Raw genomic sequence first — 23214 nt, forward strand, 5'->3', positions numbered from 1 at the left:
TAACTCAACCCGGAACAAGTTCCGCTCACTCGTTAAATCAAGGCGTTCTTCGACACTCGTGGTAATATTTTATTCACACTTTCCAATTATTTATCCTATTAATCCTTGTTGTGTTATAAAAATGCAACACATGTTTTAAGATTAATAAAACGATAATAGGAGTACGTCCATTCTATGACTGTTTTCTAAATCAAATTTGGCTGTCCTTGCTTTTATTGCAATTGAAAGAAATACCTTAATCAGTTGGTTGTAATTTGCTGACTTTCACTCTATACAAACCTGTAAACGAACCATTGCACTGCTTTTCTCTCCTGATTTCTCATTTAGAAGATATTGAAAACAAAAAGAGATACATTAAACAATTTTTATAATATAACTTCTTTAACCAATACAACACGATAAAATAATCTTAAACTCGTTATCAATCAATTCATAAGTACGAAGTATTATGCGCCGTCTTCCCGTCTACGTACAGTTTAAAAGTAAGTAAGTTTCATGTCATGCCATATTGTGGGAAGAAAATAATTGATTTGCCAAAACATTTGAATTTGAATTAATTTTCAATTAAACAACAACTGACAATAATTTTCTGCCATTTTTCTTTCCTTCATCCGAAAACCTTTCCTCCTAACAATCTTAAAATAACCCATGCAATCACTCATATTCTAATGTTAAAAAATCCAAATTAGTTACAAGAAAGTCTGATGATGTGATTGACTCTTTCAAAATGTTTATTTCCCTAAAAATATAAAGGTATGGCATCAATATTGTTTGCGACCCACAAGGCTTAGGAAATGTGTGATGCATAAGGACGTTCTAGGTATTGTCTGTAAAATACTTATATTTCTTCTTGACCTCCATGAAGTCTAAAGTTTAATGATGCAACTCATTTAAGAAAACCCTTATGACACAGTCAATTACTGTTGAACATATAAATAGTAAATAGTAAAATCCACGGAGGTTAAAGATTTGAAAACTGACGAAACTAAATGGACTTTTTATATCAGATTTCAGAATCGCTTGTTTTCTACTTCAAGACATTACATAACGTTTAGAAGGCTAAAGTCAACAAACAAGGACAAAAAACAAACAAACATAATCTCCGCAAAAACCAACACATCACCACCACCACTTTGAGAGTAACGTTCAAGCATCCAGATTGAACCCTGTTGGTTTTCTAGGAACGTCAATCGAATTGCTCATAATATACTAGGTGCTACTCAGAGAAAAAAATATGAATAATGTTATGGTGACCAAAAACGTTTGATACGGTGATCCTTATTTTCAGGTAGTATAAAACGGCTTCAAAATTTTAAGTTGGGATTTACTACAGCTCAGTAGTTCTTATGTATTTAGAGAGATGACAGTTTCATAAGCTTGAGAAGATCCTGCAATAAAACAAAGCAAATGAAGAAAAGTAAATGTCTCCTGTGAAGATAACCTGAATATCGTCTTAGATAAACTAAAATATCATCAACGAACATGCTAAAGTAAGTCACCTAAACAAACGTTTAATTAATGTAAGACAAATCTGTGACCGTTTTGGGGAGGGGTACAAAAAGGGGAGATAAAATATGTCAAGTTAGCAACAATATGCTGGTTTAATAGGATCTACGTTCTTGTTTTGAATTGGAAATTTACCACATATTTCAAATTGGTTTCTCTGTGAGTTGTTATTCCGCAGTAATTGTAAAAACACTTTTATAAACGTAAAGATTATTTTTTTTTTATGAATTTATTTCTTCTTAATCTTTATCTTTAAAATGTCATATTGTCCAACTCTTCAGTCATGGTTGAGTTAGGATTCAACAGCACTGTATCTATAATATGAACGACTCCATTAAATGCCAACACATCAGGTTTCAGAATTTTTGCTGGTCCTATGAAGTCATCCTTGCCTAAAAAGACATAAATAAGATTTTAAACGACCTTTTTCCAGTCAATTGTCACGGTCTTCCAGGTAAAAGGACATTTATATATATGACCCAAACAGTAAGATCTCAGTTCTAATCGTTCAAACAAAATCAGGAAGACAAATCAGATGATGAGAGCATACCTAAAGACAAATCCTGAAAAATTACACAACTGTTAAGGAAAAAAAAGATGCACAAAAATTAAGTACTTTGTTTGATCTAATTAGTTAGTATATGTACCTGAGATTTTGACCGCATACTTTTCGCCCGAGACAGTTCTAAAGCTTTTTGTAAATAACAATCCTCTATAGAACTCGACTGAGTTGGCAATGTGGTTATCGATGACACCTAACAAAAATGTATATGTGCAAAAGTTATCATATAAAAACAACAAGTATAACTCTAAGGGCACAGTAATACCCCTTAAAAAGCTTTTAAATTGAAGACCACACATTCCTCAACCAAACAACAACAACAACAATAATAATAATAATAATAATAATAATAATAATAATAATAATAATAATAATGATAAACAAAAGAAGCAAACAAACAAACAAAAAAGACAAAAACAAATTTCAATTTGAAGGACGACATAAAATGAAGTACACCACTTGAAGTAAGCGACTTCACTTCACACGACGCATTTAAAATAGAGAGTGTCTAGATAAAGTTTCATATATGACAAAAGGTTCACTCTTGATGCCGCAAAACTTTTGAACTTCATGACCGTTTCAAGAAGCACATAACAAATCATCGTGTTCTACTTCTTTGTAAACAAAATAGACTCAGTGTTACTTTAATAAAAGTTACAAATTAAAGTTAAAACTTGGTTGCAATAACGGAGGTAGGTTTTAGAGTTTTATACATAGTTTGAAAGAAAACATATTATTCCATAATTGATATATTTTAAATGTACTCTCGGAATGAATATTGATTCCATATGTAGCGCTTTGCATAGAAATTAAACGAAGTAGTTTGAATCTAATTTTGACTAGCGCGGGTTATACTCTCCACATATGGTCTACGATATCATGGTATGGCTACATTTATACACTGTAAAAAGCTTTTAAATTGATCTTGAACATTGCACATTTTGAAAATAAAGGTAAGGACCAACAGTCAATACCATTCATATTGCTAGTGCTTAAGTTTTTTGTGTTACGTTTTGTTTCCTTCATCGTCAGTTTTCACGTGTAATATTTTTATTTGGTTCGCTTACATTGAGTATGCAGATCGTTCCTGTCTCAAGTCTTCACGTGTAGGCCATGTTTTTGGATTTGACATATTGGAATCATCCCACTGGTGGCGCTTCGGTATTTCTTTTGCCGACATTAATATCGAAATAGAACACTGTATTTATCATGACGCCTGTTTTTTTTTGTCGTAAAAGGAGAGTGATGTTATTGAAATAAAATCTCTATCTTGTATTTATAAAATACAATTTTATAAGAAGTAAAGTGATTGATTCGCCATGATGTTAGGCTGTATCTTTCATGTAAATCAATGTGAGGTCCGGAGATAACAATTCATTAACTGCTTGTAATCCCGTTTTTCTATTAATTGTTTTTATACTTGGCTTTGCTATGTTATCCTTTTTGTTGCCTGCATTAGCTAGAGAAATAGGAGAGTTAGGTCAGATAAAAAAATATGCTGGCTTTGCTTGTTTTGTCTGAGTATCAAAATAATATTTATTCCTACAAACGGACTTGATTTTGTCTGTTAAATGCAGATTTATGTTTCAGAAACATACCTTTCATTAGGGAGGGATGTTCAGTAAGATTCTGTAAGACACCAGGGGCTAGCTTAGAGAATGCTTTGTTGTCAGGAACCAGTAGGGTCATGTCTGATCCTTAATAGTCAAAATAATGATAATATAAATATTGACATAAATAACAATATTATTGGTATTTTTGTATATTAATATTATTAGACTTAAATTACTTATGACACTGAACACTCAAGTCATAAAGTAGAGCCCAAATAAGATAACCAATATAGCTTCAGTTCTCGATTTAATCTAGTTAGCAAATTTTGATATCATCAGATGCCAGTTTTTGAATTTGATTCGTTATTCATTCTCATAACATCTTTAATTGCCTTCGGATAAAAAAATACAGTTCACAACAATGATATCATAAAATACTTTAAGCATTCAAATGGAGAATGAACGAAAAATCAATATCGGACAGCTTATGGCCTACCTTTAAAAACGTCTAAGGACCCTGATTTTGAAGCTAGAAGAAGGAAAGTAGTCAAGCTTCTGTCTTGCGAGATGTAACTGTAAATGCTTTGTCTTGGGATGTCATACAACATCTTGTTTATCACACAAATTTTTCCAGTTATGGATGAAACCTCTCTAATGCTGGTATTAAATGTTGCCCCCTCAGCTACAACTAATGTCCCATCCTATGAAGAGTTGAAATATTGATCATATATAAAGATATATAAAATAATATTATACTTGAAATTATCCGAAGACAAAAGATAAGAAAAAAAACACTATTTCTTTAATTTTCAAAAAATGTAAAATTCATATTACTTGAAATAACCCTTATCTAATGTCGAATATAAATACTTCATTTTGTTTTTAACACAATGTCCTTAGAAACTGAGAAACAATTCATCTAGTGATGTGAATTAATTTTGGTTTTTTTTTGCTTATGTTATTTTTGGCATTTTAATCTCGATTTTTTCTCTAAAATGTTTGAATATAATTCATTAAAGAAACCCGAAAAATCTGACCATGTTATAATGTGTTACCATACGTGAGGTTCATAATGAGTGAACTGTATATACCTTGGATGAATATGTGTTGAATCTGATATTAGCTCCTTGTTTGGTTGGTTCCTTTGTGTTGTCATCCAAATCCATACATTTTACACTTTTCGTTATCAGATGATAATGTAAAACGTCTATAAGGTAAGTCTGATTTTTCTGCAATTCATTTTTTACTGAATCTGGTATACTATCTAAAGCATCATTAGATGGCAATAACAAAGTTTTGGGGCCTACAATAGAAATTTATATGATCATTACTCTGCAAAATGATTGATTGCCGTTTTATATTGTATCAGCTTAAATTTAAATACTTGTAAATTTCAAATCGAAACACTATTCATCAGTTTTTACAAATATAGTTGAAACTAAAATACAGACATGAGTGTACCATAATCCTTGTAGGAGGCATATGGTCTTCTATACTTTTGTAGTTATTAATATTCACAGATTCAGATTAATAATTGTTGCTGCATTAAAAAGTGATGCTCAAGTAAAAAAAAATATAAGAAAACCTTTTTTTGAATTCAACTTTCGCAAAATATTGAAAGACAATATATATATATATATATATATATAACGTCTCAGAATGTGACGACTCTATTCGCTACACTGCTCCATCGGATCAAATTGATACAGGGAAGATATGTAAACGTATAGATAGGTCTGAAAAATTCCCAACGATGTTAGAACTGTCAAATTTGCGATGCAAATTTTTGGTCGTTCCCTCCGCGGGACTCGAACTTGTACCGCTGTGACATCTATGTCAACACCGCCTGCACAAAGTCCAGCGCCCTAGACCACTCGGCCAGCTAGGCTATATAAAAATATAGCTTTCGCTGGCCGGGTCATTCCTCCTCGTAGGATTAATCTAGGGCTAAAGCTATATTTTTATATAGCCTAGCTGGCCGAGTGGTCTAGGGCGCTGGACTTTGTACAGCCGGTGTTGCCATAGATGTCACAGCGCTACAAGTTCGAGTCCAGCGGGGGAAACGACCAAAAATTTGCATCGCAAATTTGACGGTTCTAACATCGTTGGGAATTTTTCACACACACACACACACACATATATATTTATATATAAAAGATTTCACATGTGTAGATAATATATTCATAAAACTAGTAGTAAGATAAGTAAACAATGTAATAGTTCTATCCATTTCATCCTTCTGTAGGGACTCTTCAGGATAACTGAATTGACGTCGTTTAGGGTAACGTCGTTAAGGAGGTTTATGACGTTCTAGCATTGTTTGTTGTACATTAAGTTTTTGTATTCTCGGGATTCAATTTCGTATCGCTCCATTTCTTTCCGATATGTTTCATCCCGGTAACATGTAAAAAAAGGCATAATTTTAAAGTGTCCTTTGCCACATATATACGGATGGGCACTTACTGGTGTATTCCTGTATGCAGGATGTTTTATTTGTTCCTTATGAACACGTACCCGTTCACAAAGACTATTTCCTGTCTGTCCGATATAATTTTCGTGGCAACCGGGACATGTGATGCAATAAATTAGATTTGTCGTCTTGCAAGTCATATCTGCATTTACTTCAAAACGTTTTCCATCTCTAAATGATTTTGTTGTGCCTACTTCTAAATATATATAGTTTTTTCCACAAACACCACATCTAGAATCTCCACATGATTTTATCGAATATTCATTTTGTTGAGATTCAAATCTAGCTCTGGTTAGATGCTTCTTAAGATTTTTCGGTTGTCTCCGACCATAAATTAAATTCCCTTCCTGTACCAATTGTTTCATCAATTCACTTTGATGTAAAAGTGGAAGATTTGATTTGATGGTATTAAATACGTTTGGTAACCTAGGATCGTGTGTACTAACGAACGGTATTGCTTTTGTATCAGTTTCTGTAATTTTCGGGGTTCGTAATTCTTGAAATGTTAATTGCTTTGCTTTATTTATTCCACATTTGATTAAACCTTCTGGATATGACTGTTGTCAGGTACGTTTTCAGCTCGTTTAATCTCATTTCCCGAATTGTATTGCCCGATACTATGGCGCAAATCCGTCTGGCCATACAATAAGGTATATTTCTTGTTGTATGGGATGGATGACACGATTAAAAATTTAAATATTGGTGTGTCTGTGGGTTTGTAAAAGATATCCGTTGTTATTTTTCTGCCTGTTTTCAATATTAAAATGTCCAAAAATGGTAATTTAGTGTCACTGGTTTCCATGGTGAATTTAATCGAAGGATGTAAAGAGTTTATTAGTTGGTGAAACTTTATTAAATCATCCCTTGATTTACTCCAAAATATTATGCAGTCGTCCAAATATCTTTTCCAGTATTTATTTACGTATTTGCTAAAAGTTTGGTCAAATTCAACAGCAACTTGTTGATACATCTGTTGCTCCACATATCCCATTACTAAATTAGCGTTATGGGTGCAACTTTTGTTCCCATGGCTGTACCTTTTATTTGCCTATATCTATTACCATAAACAAAAATGTATTTTCTTCCAGGACTATTTTTATGGCTTCCAAGACAAAGTCTGTGTCAAATCTACTATTAATTTGATTCCGCTTTTCTTCGATCCTGTATTTTACGGCTGTTAGACCAAAATCATGCGGAATATTTGTGTACAAACTTGTAACGTCAAAGCTCGTTAATATCGTTTCTTCTGGGACTGTGGCAGGGATATGATTTAAATATTCCATAAAGTCTTTGATATAACTTGGAATGGACGGACATAGATATTTCAGAATAAGATAAATAAAATGACTAAGTCTTTGGGTTAATGATTCCGGCCCTGCTACGATCGGTCTTAATTTTAAATCGACGGGACGGAACGTTTCTACGTACATACTGTTTTGATTATGCACAGCGTTTTGTATTATTGTACTTTTATGAACTTTCGGTAGTCCGTAAAAATAACTCTCCTTAGGACTAAAGTCACCAAGGTATGATATTTCTTTGTTTGTTAGACAATGATCATAGTCTTTTATCAATTTCTTTATTCTCCTTTTGGTTCCGTGTTTTCTTTTTCTTTATAAAAATCTATGTCCATAATGATGATCGCTTCTCCTTTATCTGCTTCTTTTTTGTGATAATAGAGCTATCAGCTTTCAGATCTTTTAACGCTTCTTGTTCATTTCGGGATAAGTTTTGTTTATATTTCTGTATATTAATAGGAAATTTTGAGATAGTCTCAATGTAAGAATTTAAATATTCATCTTTACCCGGTTTGGGAGTGTAATCAGATTTATTTCTTACAAGAGATTTGTCATCGTCTTTCTTATTTCCGAATTCTTCCCTTAAACGGAGGCATCTTGAAAAATTGTTGATATCAGATTTTAATTCTTGAACGTTAGTGTACGGAACAGGAGCAAATTTAAAACCCCTTGATAATAGATTTATTTCATTTTGATTCAATATTCTTTGTGAGAGATTTATTATCTTTGGGTCTATTGTCGGTTCGGAAGTTGAATTGTCGTTGGAATCGGGTCTGGAGGTTTTAGATTCTGGCCTCTCTCTAAAAAAAAGGTTGTTTAGATCCCCTTCCACGACCTCTGTTACTTCCACCGCGTTTCGTAAGAGTTCCAACTCTACTCCCGCGATTAGAATTTCCTATTCATCCACGACCTCTTCCGCGTCTTCCTCTGCTGTTATAAACAGTTGTCCATTCCTCGTTATTTTGATTATAATATTCTGATGGGGATTGATTGCGGCTTTGAGTATTTGGTCTCTCGGACGATTTATTCCTCTGTGCGGAGTTGTCTTTTGTATGTGTCGATACATACATATATATATATATATATATATATATATATATATATATATATATATATACATATTTTCCACAATTTTCAGGACTAAACATAGTGTAAAAATTTGGATCCCCAACGTAAATATCATGGCTGATTATATAAAATTCAGAATTCTAGAAATCGTCCAGGTGAATGGCAATTAAAAGCCACTCATTTTGAAAATAACCAATGCGTCGAGTTTATTTATAGTACCGTTTGTATTGGAATGATAAAGGCCAATCATGTTGAAATACTTTGATAAAAGTTGAATTAAAAAAAAAAACGTTTTCTCATAAAAAGGCAACGTTGTTCATTACAAATATCAGTAAAAAGACACCGAAGCATGAACAATTGGACATTTCATCTTTTTCTTAATAAGGTTTCAAATAGATAATGACAATAACTAGCTAAATTTGTGCCGTATTATATCACTGTAACTAAAATTACAAAAGAATCATTGCGTTATATTTTTTACGGTTTGAGTCCATCAAAGAAACGAGTCTTCCTTGTTGTTGATTAACCACTTTCGCTTTGCAATCAGATTTTTTTTTTAAAAAATCGACCCTTACAGTACATGCGCGGATTAAGGTCACAAAAAATTGACGCATTCGAATTCTATCTGGGTCGACATTTTGTCTTGCAAGACAATATATGTATCGATACCTATTTCATTTTTATTGCATTTTTTTGGATATCAAATGAAATTATATCGGAAAAGTACAATTTAGAAGAAATGATTCGATGTTTCATAATTCAACAGAAAAAAAATAATAAAAGAAAAAAAAAATATGAAAATGACAGCTACAGCAACTTTAACAAAGACGATCTTTATACACAATGTAGCGAAGCGAATAAAATATATTACATTGTACATATAAAAACTGAAATTAAGGGAACATAAAAAAAATATTTAATTAAAGTAACGTGAAAGATGTTCATGTCATCATGTGATAAATACTCACCTATAAAATCAAAGTCTTTGTTGATACCAGCTCTTTCGGCCAGGTTAGTGAATTTATCAAATCCAAGATGTGAAGCACAACTCAATAGGTTCCTTATTATGCATACTGTGGGAGATTGACCTTGAATTGTCTGTACCCCAAGTAACACGACGAAAAGAAACTTCGACACATACATGCTGTATTAATCCTGTAATTTTATACTATATATCTTTGGAAGATTAAACTGAATATCTGTCCATAATGAAGATAACAAGGACTAAGTACCCGTGTACATTTAAGATAAAACTTGTGTACGTTAAACATCACTACATCAGATAAAAACTTGTCGAGACATCCCATGATTTAAGTAAATTATCCATTGTGATCAGATGATTTTTTTTAGTTATAAATAAAACAGAATAATCTACTTTTGCCAGGAATAATTTATAATTGCATTTCTTCAACAGACTATCTATTGGTTTACAAAATGGATATCTTCTACTACCTGTCTAAATAGATAAAATCTAAAGTTCGTATTGATCAAAATTTTAAATTGTATGTGTACAATGGTGTAACATAAAAATATTTTTCTGAAAGTTTAATATAAAAGGACAGAGGAGTTTATTGGTTACCCATCTTCCAGACCTTTTGGTGACCTCTAATATACGCTGGTGTGTTTGTTGCGTTTCACCATATCAGTTCTTTTTTCTATTATAAAGTTCATTCTCAATGGCATTACCTAAAACTATGTTCACACTGCCTATCGAATCCAACCGATCTTCCAGATTTATGGTAAGAATTAAATATGCTGAAGACTACCTTGCTACTACATGATTATACAAGATAACAACTCCTTCTCGACCTTGACCTAGCCCATGTTTAAGATTTTAAAAATATATATTCGTATTTAAATTATTCGAACAAATCAAACCTAATTGTTCATATATGATGCATAGGGATTTTGACTTTGTCTAATAATGGTAATACATTTTTGTACATTGTTCAAAAACTTCTCTGATTTTCCTTTTAGTTAACATGCAGTATATTACACTAAGTTTTCGGTAATGATACACTGTATATACATAAACTTGTTTTCTTGTGTATGCTCAACTGTGTATATATATTCTTTATTCTCAATCACCAAAACACATTTTATAATAAAGCGTAAATATAATGCATAAAGTTACATACAGATATAAAATGGATAAATGACGACTAAACCATAAATGAAAAAAATCATATCATTTACTACACTGGAGGGTTTATCCTATTAATAATCTTTATGAATTTACATAAGTTGTTTATTCTACAAACCGATAACAGTTTATTTAATCTTTAATTTTAAGAATGGTGGGTCTATTTGTGAACTTGGTTTTGAGATACTGCTTTCTACTTATGTTGAAATGGGTACATTTGAACAAGAAATGGAATTCATAACCCCAATCTCCATTATCACATAAAATATACATTCTCTTTTCCCTACTTATATTAATCCATCTACCTGTTTCAATATGCATGTTTATATTCAAGGTCCTAAAACGGCATAAATATTTTATATTTTTGCCTTCTAAAATTTTAAAAAAGTTTTCAAATTCCTGTTTTCCTTGAATAACCTTTAGTGCTCTCGGAAAGGTTTGTACTACAATATGTCATGTTTGTGTTAATTAATCTATAAGAGAGTTGGTGCTATAAAGCCATCCTTTACTATCAAGTCTGGTAATTCCATAATAAAGATAAGCCATATTTATCAAAAATATGTTTCACTGTAGAAAGGGTCGTGGACACAAATTCAAAATAGTACACTTCAATCAATATTTTCATTCGTTTGGAAACCGTTGATCACTGATTTGCAACAATACTGCAAAGCCTCAAAAACTTTCTCAAAGTTGTTACCAAAACAGTCACATAATATAAGGGTATTAAGACGGATAGCAACATATAAATCGACAAGATCCTAATATAGCCCAGTTGCAGCCTGCCCTGGGATGTGAGGGTTTCCTCGTCGTTCATTAAAGACCGATCGGTGGCCTTGAGCTGACATTTGTCAACCCAGTGGGGTTGTCGTCTCTTTGACATGTTCACTATTTCCATTTTCGTTCTATTTAAAAAACAAACCACTTTTATTTTGAAAGAACTTATGTTGTTCCAAACGTTAATCTGTAAGAAAACGGTAGTTGAACTAAAACAAATTGATTAGCAAAAAAAAAAAGCGAGTCTGGAAGCAGATGAAACATACCAAATTGGTAGAAACATCATGTTGATACTTACGATTTTTTGTTATATTTCCAGTTTTATATTCGTGCATGTTTGAACACATGCTTTAGGAGTTTGGGGTATGTACGTTTTTTATAGATCTAGTTTTAGATATAGTTTTAGTATATATTATGTATTTTAATTTCAACTTTGGATAAATACAAGCATTTCCTGATCAGTGTTTGGTTCCATTGTTTTATATCTTATCTTTATTAATCATAAAAATATAAATAATTCAATCCCAAACTTCCAAAATCGTTGAGTTAAAATCCAACACCGTGTCAATGATCTGCACAACACCGTTAAAGACAAGAACGTCAGGTGTCAGCACTTTAGCAGGTCCAATGAAATCCTCATTGTCTAAATTAAAGAAAGGCATAATTTAGAATCCAATATGAAAAATGTTAAATAAATAATAACATTCATTCGATGTCAATGCAAAGCTTATTAAAACAAAGTTTAAGACCAACGGCAACAGAATCCCTACTAATAATAATCACGTAGGGTATTCCCTACCAGAGACAATACAAAGCACACTCGTGTTTCGGTAATGGAAACGCTTAATTCATTTCGTCCAAAAAACTCGAAATGATAGTTGGCGAATATGGAAAATTGAGAATGACATGCAACATCATGAGATTTCTGGCAAATAATAGATGTATCGAATACAAAGTTGTCCATATTCAGAGTCAATTGTTTGTGCTATAATACTTCTAAAAAATATTTCAAAAGTGTAGCAGGTTAAGAACATCTTAATTGTCCTGAATCGATTGCTGCTGCTATCTAGAATCTGTACCAAATTTGAATACGAACAGACAGACAGGCACACCACTGTATTCTGCCAAGATTTTAATGCAGTTAGGTGAAGACACGAAACGATTTGTGTTCACCATATAACAAGAATACACGCAATGCTGATTCTAGCGACGTTAATTGAATGAATGTGAAGAATTGTCTTCTTCAAATATTACCCTGATCGCAGCTGAAAAAAAGTAAACGCCAACTACCATTAATTCTTTAACAATGAAAAAAGAAATTTTGAATATAATAACTAAAACTACAAATTTACCTTTGGTCCTAGTGACCGGATACTCTTTACCCGATGTTGATTTGAAGCTCTTTGTAAAATCTAATCCTTTAGAAAACATGACTGAATTGGCCATATGATTTGCGATAACATCTGAAAATGTAAAGCTAAATGTGCTAATTAGCGGATGATTTACCCGTATTTTTGTGTGTAATGGAAAAATCCTGCACATTGTGAAATACTTTTTTACTTGGACCGGTGCACTGTATAGTAACATACCTGCTGAAGATATCTGGCGTCGATTTCACAAAAAGTCGTAAGTGTGAAATTGATCGTAAATTATGACGTCACAATGCTATTTTAGGTCAATGAAAGATCTTTTTAACTCTTTTTTTTTGGTTAACAATTGTTAATGTTGATAGCACAAGGACTTGACTAATAGGGTACTACTTCGGGAGAACGTACGATAGATGCATGATAACTATGCTGACCGAGTAAACTGCAACCCCCTCCCCCTGTATAAAAGTCAAAGAAAGGAAAAAACTACTTATTTAAAGTACAACAGTTTTAAAAACAAAGTCCTTGGAAAACAGAAGAAAATTTTTCAAAAATCAAGCTATTAACAATCAAATAATGCTATGATAGAACCAAAATTAAATTTCCCCTTACCCTACCTACCGATAAACATTGGTCCTACCCAAATACTTTTATTGGAATTCTCTGACAATATTTAAAAAAATAAATCAACATTTTTCACTTCTTTGATCATGGTTTTAACAGAATCACATGTACTTTGTGAAAACTCTATTTTCCCTACCTACCTACCCAAGGCCAGGAGCTATGGCTGGGTAAGGGTAAGGAGGAAACAAACATACCTACCCAAAGCCAGGAGCTAGGGTGGGGTAAAGGGAACCAAATGTCTCCTAATTATAAAAAAAAAATGCTATAAATACACTTCAATGACGAGAGAAATGAAGAAGCGAGATGTACTCTGAGCAAATGTACAGTAAGCTAGTCAAAAGGACAAAATATTTCCCCAAGTTTCGTCATGTCTGATGGTCTACTGACAAAACATCTTTGACGAAAATATATATTCCACAGGGCAAACTCTTTCCTGAAGACCCCCAAGTTTTGTCTGTTGACACCTTTGACGAAAATATATATTTTACAAAATTGATTATGATGTTCATATAAAATTAGTCGAAAAGTTCGCAATGCTACATGGAATCATCTTTAAAAAAGATAAAAGCATGTTGCATACCTTTCATTAAAGACGGGTTATCAATCAGACTCTGTAGAGCACCAGGAGGCAGCTTGGAAAAGGCATTGTTGTCAGGAACCAGTAAGGTCATGTCTTGTCCTATATGAATAAGAAATTTATATAGTTTACCTAGATTAAAACTTATTGGTAAACCATAATTATTTTAATTGAAATGTAAAAAGACTACTCAATAATATATTAAAATTCAAAAGTGAATTATTACGTCCATATCATTAAATCAATTAATCAAGAATCACTGCATACATACCTTTCAAAACATCTAAGGACCCTGATTTTGAAGCTAGAAGAAGGAAAGTAGTCAGACTTCTGTCTTGTGAGATGTAACTGTAAATGCTTTGTCTTGGGATGTCATACAGCATCTTATTTATCACACAAACTTTTCCTGTTAAAGAGGTGGCCTCGTCAATATCCAAAAATTCTACCCCCTCAGCCAAAACCTTTGTTTTACCCTGTGGATGTTATAAGTTAAGTAAACGAAATAAAACAGAAATAAACAAAAGTATGCAAAAAATCTATAGTTTTATACCTTCAAGAGATAAATTTATGACCCAACAAAATATTATCATCAAATTCAAATACAAAACTATTGTTTGGATATTATTTTCCTTGGTACTTAACATTTATTTTGTTGTTTGGTATTTGGAATTCGGGTTTGCTTAATTCGGTTTGATTCTGTGACATCATATATATGTTACTCTCCATAAACCAAAACATATGCAGTCGCAAAATCAAACCGAGTAAAGCAAACCCAGTGCATTGATTATGTAGTGTATAAATGTTGATTGATAGAACTACCTCAGCTGAATACTTGTTGAACCTGATTTGAGCCCCTTGTTTTGTTGGTTCCTTGGTGTTGTCATCTATCTGCTTGCACTTGACGCTCTTAGTGATCAGATGATACCGTATTACATCTTTAAGATAAGTCTTGTTTGTCTGCAGTTCATTCTTCACGGATTCTGGAATACTATCTATGGCTTCCAAACTTGGAACCAATAGAGTTTTTGAACCTGGAATTCAACGCCAGTTTTTTTTAATGGAACAAAATAATTTTGATGCAGATGAACAAATGGAAGTTATCTTTGGAATAGTGCCAACATGGCTAAATATTATTTTTGTGTAAGATTGTCCCTTGTTTGCTAATGATCCATCCATAGCAACTTTTTTCTTGATTAGAATAGTTGATTCCATTATACTTAAGCAAAATTCAAATTTCATAAAAAATGTATTTATATTTCAAAATAAGTAAAGAACACACCTGGGTAATTGAACTCGTTTGTAATGCTAGCATCTTCAACCAGATTAGCGAATTTTTTGGATCCAGTCATATAAGAGGCACAACTCAATATGTTCCTAATTACACACAGCCCGGGAGCTTGACCTTGAGTTCTCTGTGTCCCAAGAAAAACCACCAAAAAAAATTTAAACACATACATTTTGTGTTAATCCTGTTTGTGTACCTTGTTAAGATTAAACTGAATATATTTATATATATGGACTATGTACCCTGGACGAGATAAAATGAATACTGTACACTGATTAAGTAGGAAATCAGAAGATCCCATGAGTATATCGGAAATAGAAAACAAAAATTCCAAGGTGAAAAGATGACCTTGGTTAGTAGTGTGTAGTTTTATCATTTATGACATTGCAGAGAATAAAAGATGAAGTGTCACGTACTTGAAGTAACGTGACACATCGTACTGGATTTAAAGTGACACATCGTACCGGAGGTAACGTGCAGTATCCTCCAGTTTTGTTTTGTTTTGTTTTTCTTTCTTTCAACAGAAATTCTGAATCCCTATCACATGTTGTTCATATGCCTGCTGCCTGTAGTCATAATTCTGTTCAGAACAATCCATAATCATACTTAAAGCTCCATATAGTACATGGACACACTTGAACAAGTTATTGGCCAAGGGTGTAACAGTCTATCTCGAATCATTTTAGTTACTAGATTCTGCTGTCATTCAAATTGACCAATGTCAATATTGCTTTACTGACAATAAAAAGAATGCTAGATATAACGTAAGCACCTTCAATTCTACGCCAGTATCATATGTGGTATCTAATCGTTTAACTATACAGTATCAACTGTGGCTAAAATAATATACCTGTTTTAATTTGTCAAAATTTAATTTAATGCCAAAATAGAGGAAAAAGACTCAAGTCCTATGAAGAGCAAGTGAATACGAATGAGCCCTCTTTCCATCTGTATATGTATTGAAATGCAATGGAATGTTACAATATGTGCTAAATCAGTAGTTTATTTTGGCAAAAGAACTGTATCGATGACATGTACCACTCCGTTAGTGACAGGAATGTTAGGTGATGTTACTGTGGCGTCATTTATTTTAACTGAACCTACAATTACAAAAATCAAACAGTTATATTGATAATTATGAGTGATTAAGTAGTAAGACTCACAGGTTGTTAAAATCATTTGCAATATATATATATATATATATATATATATATATATATATATCCGCGGAGGGAACGACCAAAACATTTGCATCGCAAATTTGAAAGTTCTAACATCGTTGGGAATTTTTTCAGACCTTTCTATACGTTTATATTATCTTCCCTGTGTCAATTTGATCCGAAGGAGCAGTGTAGCGAATAGAGTCGTCACATTTTGAGACGTAAATAGAAAGGTCTGAAAAATTCCCAAAGATGTTAGAACTGTCAAATTTGCGATGCAAATTTTTGGTCGTTCCTTCCGCGGGACTCGAACTCGTACTGCTGTGACATCTATGGCAACACCGCCTGCACAAAGTTTAGCGCCCTAGACCACTCGGCCAGCTAGGCTATATAAAAATAGCTTTCGCTGGCCCGGTCATTTCTCTTTTTTGCTCAAAGACCAGTTGCCATGACATTAGTTTGCGCATTAATCTCCTTTACAAACACGACGTACAGTCATTAAGCGACTATTTACATACCGTTTTCTATTGACACAGAAAGTTCCCTGCCTTCTACAGTTTTAACCATTTCACCATTAGACAAACCAATACTATACACTGTTCCTGACACCACATGGTAGGTCAACACAGCTAAAATTATAAACAAGACACTAACAGCCAAACAAACAATTAGGAAAGTTTTGGAAACCGCGAATAATCAGAAGTAGCATGCTTTCTGGTTGGATAAAAATAACGTCGTCTATCATCTCATAGACACAGTTTTTCCACTATATGACAGTGACGTCATCTACCTTGATGATTTAATCGTTAAAGCATGATAAAAAGAACCCCCAAAAATAGAGTTAAGAAATGACTTAAGATTTTTTTCTGTCTATTTGAAACAATGCCTGTGCTGCACAATGAAAATAACCTCCATACATTCCTAAAATACAATTCAAAATACATGTTTTGATTTTTAAAGTCAAATCACTCCAAACCTCTTGATAATTTCTTTTATTATATATAAACTGATGTATAAATTAGAACCCGGATGTCCAAGAGTAATCAATTTAACCAAGGTTATAGCGTTAATCAAAAGAATGTAATCCAGGGACAAAGACCAGACATGGAAAACAGACATACACAACAAAGAACATAAGGTAACTAAAATCATACATACAAAGTAACAAAAGTAAATGAGCAACTCCGACTCCACTAAAACCTGGGAGCATGGACCAGGTGCACCGGTAGGGTAAGCGTCCTCTGCTTTTCTAGAAACACCCGCCGAGTTGCTCATAAAAAGTCAAGTCCGGGGTAGACAAACGAGGAAAGGAAAACTATGGCCCGTTGAATAAATCAGTTTTCATGGTGCTGATGGATACACCATAACGATCCACGAGTTCATGATGACGACCATAAAACTTCTGTAGTGATGACTTTAATCTTGTAGCAAAATAACCGTGTTCCAGAAGCCTATTTGTTAGAGTTCTAGCGCGATACAAAAAGTCTGCGTAGTTTCGGCAAGCTCTGGCATAACGTATGAGTTGTGATATGAACACTCCATACGGAGGAGCCGAAGGGATGTTGCCACAGATGAAAGGAAAGTTGACAATTCTGAATGAAAAGTCCAAATGCTGTATTCTTCAGGTCTTGACTTTGTCTTTCGTTGTGCCAAACTAACAGATACAAGATAAACCTTGTTTGAAGTAAATGCATGTGAAAAGATAAACTGAATTAAATAAATAGAAATTACCAATTAAAGCAGTTTGGTTCTTATACAGTTCATTTATAGTTCCTGGTGGTAGTTTATCGAAGGCTGCATTTGTAGGTGCGAAAAGTGTATAAGGTCCACCTAAAATCATAAATAAGTTGAACCGTGCTAAAAAAATACAATTAATTTAATTATAACAAAAGGGTTTTATACCGAACATAAATGATCGACCGCAAAGATAAGATACCAAATTGGTAAATTTGTTTCAGAAAGCTTGCGTATTTTCAAGTAATGAGTTATATTTACAATATTTTCCTAATTCAGTAAGATTTCAGGTGCATTAAAGTCTATGTTATTTGCAAAGTACAGAAGTCGCACATTTAATACCTTGGAGTGTATTTTCCAATTGGGCTTGTACAACTGCAGAAACAAGGTCAGAGAAATCAGCCGTCATAGCGGCAAGCTCAACAATATTCTTTTCAGGAAACGGGTACATTACGTGATCAATAATATGAATGACACCATTGGAGCATTCTCTGTCAGCCAAAATAACTTTGCTTCCGTCAACAGCGATCGTCTGGAAGTATGAACAAATAAGGTATTAACTGTTGATAATATTTCCGCAAACTAAATCGTTCATTTACATTAGAAATAATTTATCTGTTGCATTTTAATGTGAATTTTCAGTCATGATGTCATAACAGAGTAAACCAAATGAAAAAAAAGAAATAAATTTTACATGTTTCGTTTTGCTGAAAGCACTTTGTTCAGACATCACTCTTGAAGTGATGTATGTTTACATTTTTAAGTTTTCACTCTTACATCAGGTTATAAAACATTAAACAGCTGGTTGAATGTACTATTCGAGATTCTCTTTATTTTTACCAGATATTAAACCTTATTTTCTATATATAATCACTGGTATACACTTCTATATTTCAATACCTGGAAAACTTCCCTTGGCATAAATATTTGATTAAAGTTTCGTTCCACTTAATGAAGTTTTATCCGTTATTAAGCACCTACAATATTTGTATAAAGCCTACCTTGCCATAAATATTGACTCTAAGTTTCATTCCACTATATAATGTTTCAGCTGTCATATCGTTCTGTAAGTCTGTTGACATCACCTTTCCGCTTAAAACATGAAATGACAGTACGTCTGCCAGAAGTTTCTTGTCATTTTTAAGTTTTTCAAGTACGTCTTTCGGTAGCAAGCCAAATGCTTGATCTGTTGGAGCAAATACAGTGAATGGTCCTACAAAAAAAGAAAAAAAAACAAACCAAAAAACCAAAAATACCAACAAAAAAAAAAAAAAATAAATAAATTTGATTTTTACTTTTACATACCTAAATAAAAATAAAGTTGTTCTTGAATTTAAGCCAAAATTGACACATCTTGAAACTAAATATCAAAAGAGTGAATATCAAAACTTACCTGAACCTGATAGAGTATTCTCTAAACCAGCTTCCTTCACTAAACTAACAAGAGTTTTTGCTCCAAGTTTGTTCGCCTCTTCAATTATACTAAGCGCAGTACTAAGTGAAATGCAGAGTAAGATAGAAACTGAAAACAAGAACATTGTGTACAAATAAGCAGCTTATAAAATTTTCAACTATGTAGGTTCACCGTTTATATAATTATATCAAGTTCACTTGAAATTTATGTCTTCATAGATAGCAGAGCTTAAATGATTGAATGAGCGCAAATAAAATTATGAACTTTTATATAATTCTTCGTTCTACTTACATTACATGATTACAACAGATCTCGTTGAGTTACATATTAACATGGTAGCAATATTAGAATCAAAAGAAGTGCTAAGAAGTGTTGAACTGCTTGTTATGGCTATTCTTTAGAAGGGTCACTTGTTACTCAGTGTAAACAAATGCCATGACCTCGAGAATCGATTTTTTGTATCCAGATTCATCATATGGAACGAATAACAAGAATGTATTTTGTTATTTATTTTGTGTCTCCACTCAATGAGTGGTTAGTATATTGGAATCATCTTGCCCGTCCGTCATTCCCGTCCGTCCTTTCGTCTGAATTTCGTCGCAATCAGTTCGGCACCCAACGGATGAATTGATTTCAAATTTGGTGTATGACTTCATATAAAAGGGGCATTCGGTAACTGAAAAAAAAATGATGGAACATAAAACGAAATGAAGAAACAAAGTGTTTTATATCCTATCAGTAGAAGAATCTGCATGTGGGAAATGTAGTGTGCTGTGTTTGAGAAAAGTACACAAATATAAGATAAGAGCAATAAACCGGTTCCTTGTAACATATTAACTGTTTCGGTCACGAGTTTATAGTTACATATTGCAAGATAATGTGGAAGTCGTCTGACCAAAAACGTGAATTGTTTGTATATAATACAGGAAGTTTTGGCCCAGTTGAGTTCTAGAAAACATAACCATAGTAGATTTATTTAAAACAGCCATAAGTTCAAATCTAAAATGTTGCTGGCAGTAGTTACTTCTCTAACCGTCTGTTGTTCAGCGGTTACTATTCCACAATTGGCCGAAAAACTTGGCGCCAAAACTCTCGTGCAGCTTGTGACAAAAGCTGGACTTGTAGACACGCTATCAGGTCCAGGTAAGAACCATAAATATAACATTACTTTAAGTCATCGATAATCATTTGAAAAATGTTACAAGTTATGAACCTTTCTTTGATGCATAATGTTACGTGTACAAATTTTGATAGAAAAGCAACTTTGTCGGAAATTACTTTCAGTGTATCTCTCGTTTCGTTGCAGGACCGTTTACAGTATTTGCTCCAACAGACTCTGCGTTTGCTGCCTTACCCAAGGATGTGTTTAACAAACTTATAAAAGATGAAGCACAATTGAAAGCAATTTTGACATTTCACGTTCTGGGATTTAAATTGAACGCGAATGAAGTAACAAACGATATGACAGTCAGTACACTGAGTAACAAGACCAGAGTAAGGCTGAATATATACGGACAGGTTAGGTTTAGTTTACAATTTTACTTGTTAACATAACATAAGGGATAGGACACAAGTTTTAACAACTTCTGAATTCTTCTCCCCACAATAATATACAATAAATTGAAACATTGTGGTTTCCCATGTTCTTTTGGAAATATGTACTTGTCCAAAATCATTTTTATGTTCCGTCATCTGTCATTTCTATGGACAATAAAGAATTAATCGTATTAGACGAAACATTTTTGACCTGTTTTTGTTTTTGTTTTGTTTTGTGTAGATGTTTTTATTTTTTTATTTGCCATTTCTTTTGTAAATGAATGTCCTTGTTCCATTACAAGCAACTGTCTATCATTATATACATGAGCGTTATTTGTCAGTATTTAAAATCACACGGTAGCCGAGGCAGTGAATGAGGAAATAAAAATCACGTATCATTGGCGAATAATATGAATGAGAATTCAATCATTTTGTTAAATTTTCCAGACAGTTGCAATCGATGGCAGCAAGGTCATCATGACAGACCAGGAAGCTTCAAATGGTGTCATCCATGTTATTAATGAAGTGCTCACAGAAATACCAACAAAGAACATAGTACAGTTTGTTGCTGGAAACTCCGATTTTTCAAGCCTTGTGTATGCCGTGGTCAGAGCAAATATTGCTTCTAAGTTACAAGGTAAATATGTGCTTATTTTATACTTATGTGTATTGCGTTTCTTTTTATTGTATTTCCATAGTTTTTGTTTCGAAGAAAAGAAATTTTTAAGAATGTCCCAGAAAATAAAATGTCTTAGTAACTAAGCAACTGTTAACCAATGGAATGAGAGAGCCGTGTAAAGATTTGTCTAATGCACAATTTTCTTGTCCTATTTTAGGTGGACCTTTTACATTATTCGCACCAACAGATGAAGCATTCAAAAAGATATCCGGTGACGCAATTAACAAATTACTACAGAACGAGACCGCATTAATAGGTAAACATGTCAATTCTTGGTCTTTAACAATTTAACCGAGCTATAACATACAAATGTAACTATATACTTTACAGTGCAGAGAATGAAGTCAAAATCATAAGAGAAAATGTGAAATTAAATCTTTTAAGATATACTGTAATTGTAAGAATTACATTACTCAAAGACGATCTAATGTATTCTAATTCATTTAACGGTCTCAATTTTAATTAAGATAAGACAAACATATTATCCCTTTCCTTTCTCCTTCAACAGAGAATACTGTTGTTTCTCAAAACAAACTCTTCTTCACTGCTTTGTAGATGTACTGACCTACCATGTGATAAAAGGGACCGTTTACAGCGTCGGTCTCTCCAGTGGAATGGTCTCTACACTTGCAGGGAAGTCAGTAGAAGTCAAAGTCGGTTCAGGTACGTTATAAAGCTAACTGTTAAACGGTCTCGGAACATTTCTTTTGATAATGCATCTTGATTGCAAAAACAATATATCAGTGATGGATGATAGGATCATATTTTTTTTCAAATGTGTTATTATTTCCCGTATCGATAAAGCTATTATTTACTGTAGAGCTAAAACACAAGTTTAGGGAAAAACGAAATCCGACTCGTTTTTTATTATTCTATCCTTATTTTTGTCCCTTTTTAGGTAAAGTAATGGTGAATGGAGCGGAAGTAACGAGGGCTGATGTAGCAGTTACTAACGGTGTTATACACGTGATTGATACAGTACTAATGCCACCAAAATAGCCAATGCCACATCACAATCATTTGTACATATTTATAAATAGATCAAATTATTTTTTCTATCTATCTTTATTTATTATCACTACTCTCTGCCACTGCAAAAAAAAAAAAAAAAACCAACATATTTCTGTATGCCACATTGGTCTAAATCCAGAACTTGACGAATGTCTAAACTAAAAAAAACTGTACCTTTTCAATTTATCTATATGGTAGTATATCATCTTACTGCATATTTAATAACTTCTAAAGTTATACTGACCTGCATACTGTACGTTTTAAATAATTTCAATAAGATCCATGGCCGTCATCGTGCATGTTGTGACATATTTTGCATCCTCCAAGAGTAATAGGTCTCCATGCATTGGATAAACTCCATTTCCTACTTGTACATGTACCTCAGAAAATTCATGTCTAAAAGTGAATTTCTGCAAGACTAATACAATTGAAGTATTATAACTACAATCTAAT

The 23214-nt window shown here is 33.0% G+C and overlaps 4 protein-coding genes across 4 annotated transcripts; 1 reads left to right on the forward strand and 3 right to left on the reverse strand.

The window, feature by feature from the left end:
- Positions 1 to 1486: 1486 nt before the first annotated feature.
- LOC148627183 (transforming growth factor-beta-induced protein ig-h3-like) lies at positions 1487 to 9726 on the reverse strand. The gene is made up of 6 exons (XM_088569246.1): positions 9426 to 9726; positions 4713 to 4924; positions 4118 to 4322; positions 3667 to 3765; positions 2154 to 2261; positions 1487 to 1898 (listed from the first exon to the last, which is right to left on the reverse strand). The coding sequence occupies exons 1-6, from the start codon at positions 9598 to 9600 to the stop codon at positions 1759 to 1761; spliced, it is 939 nt and encodes a 312-aa protein (XP_088425372.1). The 5' UTR covers positions 9601 to 9726; the 3' UTR covers positions 1487 to 1758.
- Positions 9727 to 11771: 2045 nt separating this feature from the next.
- Positions 11772 to 15441, reverse strand: LOC148627184 (transforming growth factor-beta-induced protein ig-h3-like). The gene is made up of 6 exons (XM_088569258.1): positions 15222 to 15441; positions 14762 to 14973; positions 14214 to 14415; positions 13946 to 14044; positions 12727 to 12837; positions 11772 to 12017 (listed from the first exon to the last, which is right to left on the reverse strand). The coding sequence occupies exons 1-6, from the start codon at positions 15397 to 15399 to the stop codon at positions 11893 to 11895; spliced, it is 927 nt and encodes a 308-aa protein (XP_088425384.1). The 5' UTR covers positions 15400 to 15441; the 3' UTR covers positions 11772 to 11892.
- Positions 15442 to 16214: 773 nt separating this feature from the next.
- Positions 16215 to 23021, reverse strand: LOC148627185 (transforming growth factor-beta-induced protein ig-h3-like; the record flags this gene model as incomplete). The annotated part of the gene is made up of 7 exons (XM_088564817.1): positions 16215 to 16327; positions 16906 to 17016; positions 18119 to 18217; positions 18464 to 18653; positions 19123 to 19334; positions 19515 to 19643; positions 23006 to 23021. Coding segments are annotated over 7 exons (855 nt in total), but the record flags the coding sequence as incomplete, so codon positions are not given.
- LOC148627186 (uncharacterized) lies at positions 20409 to 22808 on the forward strand. Its single transcript, XM_088569293.1, has 6 exons — positions 20409 to 20678; positions 20842 to 21053; positions 21519 to 21708; positions 21908 to 22006; positions 22306 to 22413; positions 22649 to 22808. Exons 1-6 carry the CDS (start codon positions 20540 to 20542, stop codon positions 22747 to 22749), a joined length of 849 nt encoding a protein of 282 aa, XP_088425419.1. The 5' UTR covers positions 20409 to 20539; the 3' UTR covers positions 22750 to 22808.
- Positions 23022 to 23214: the final 193 nt, after the last annotated feature.

Source organism: Perna viridis, chromosome 1, assembly GCF_037379345.1.
Source record: "Perna viridis isolate PV_CMFRI_1.1 ecotype Kerala chromosome 1, ASM3737934v1, whole genome shotgun sequence".
Taxonomy (NCBI): Eukaryota; Metazoa; Mollusca; class Bivalvia; order Mytilida; family Mytilidae; genus Perna; species Perna viridis.

Excerpts from the sequence above, each read along its gene's own strand:
- LOC148627184 (XM_088569258.1), bottom strand. The coding sequence starts at position 15,399 with ATGTATGTGTTTAAATTTTTTTTGGTGGTTTTTCTTGGGACACAGAGA. Across the intron at positions 14,974-15,221 it reads AAACGAGTTCAATTACCCAG|GTTCAAAAACTCTATTGGTT; the intron begins GTGTGTTCTTTA and ends GTTGAATTCCAG. Across the intron at positions 12,838-13,945 it reads TAACCCGTCTTTAATGAAAG|ATGTTATCGCAAATCATATG; the intron begins GTATGCAACATG and ends TTACATTTTCAG.
- LOC148627186 (XM_088569293.1), top strand. The coding sequence starts at position 20,540 with ATGTTGCTGGCAGTAGTTACTTCTCTAACCGTCTGTTGTTCAGCGGTT. Across the intron at positions 20,679-20,841 it reads AGACACGCTATCAGGTCCAG|GACCGTTTACAGTATTTGCT; the intron begins GTAAGAACCATA and ends GTTTCGTTGCAG. Across the intron at positions 21,054-21,518 it reads GGCTGAATATATACGGACAG|ACAGTTGCAATCGATGGCAG; the intron begins GTTAGGTTTAGT and ends TAAATTTTCCAG.
- LOC148627183 (XM_088569246.1), bottom strand. The coding sequence starts at position 9,600 with ATGTATGTGTCGAAGTTTCTTTTCGTCGTGTTACTTGGGGTACAGACA. Across the intron at positions 4,323-4,712 it reads TCAACACATATTCATCCAAG|GATGGGACATTAGTTGTAGC; the intron begins GTATATACAGTT and ends AACTCTTCATAG. Across the intron at positions 1,899-2,153 it reads GTATGCGGTCAAAATCTCAG|GCAAGGATGACTTCATAGGA; the intron begins GTACATATACTA and ends ATGTCTTTTTAG.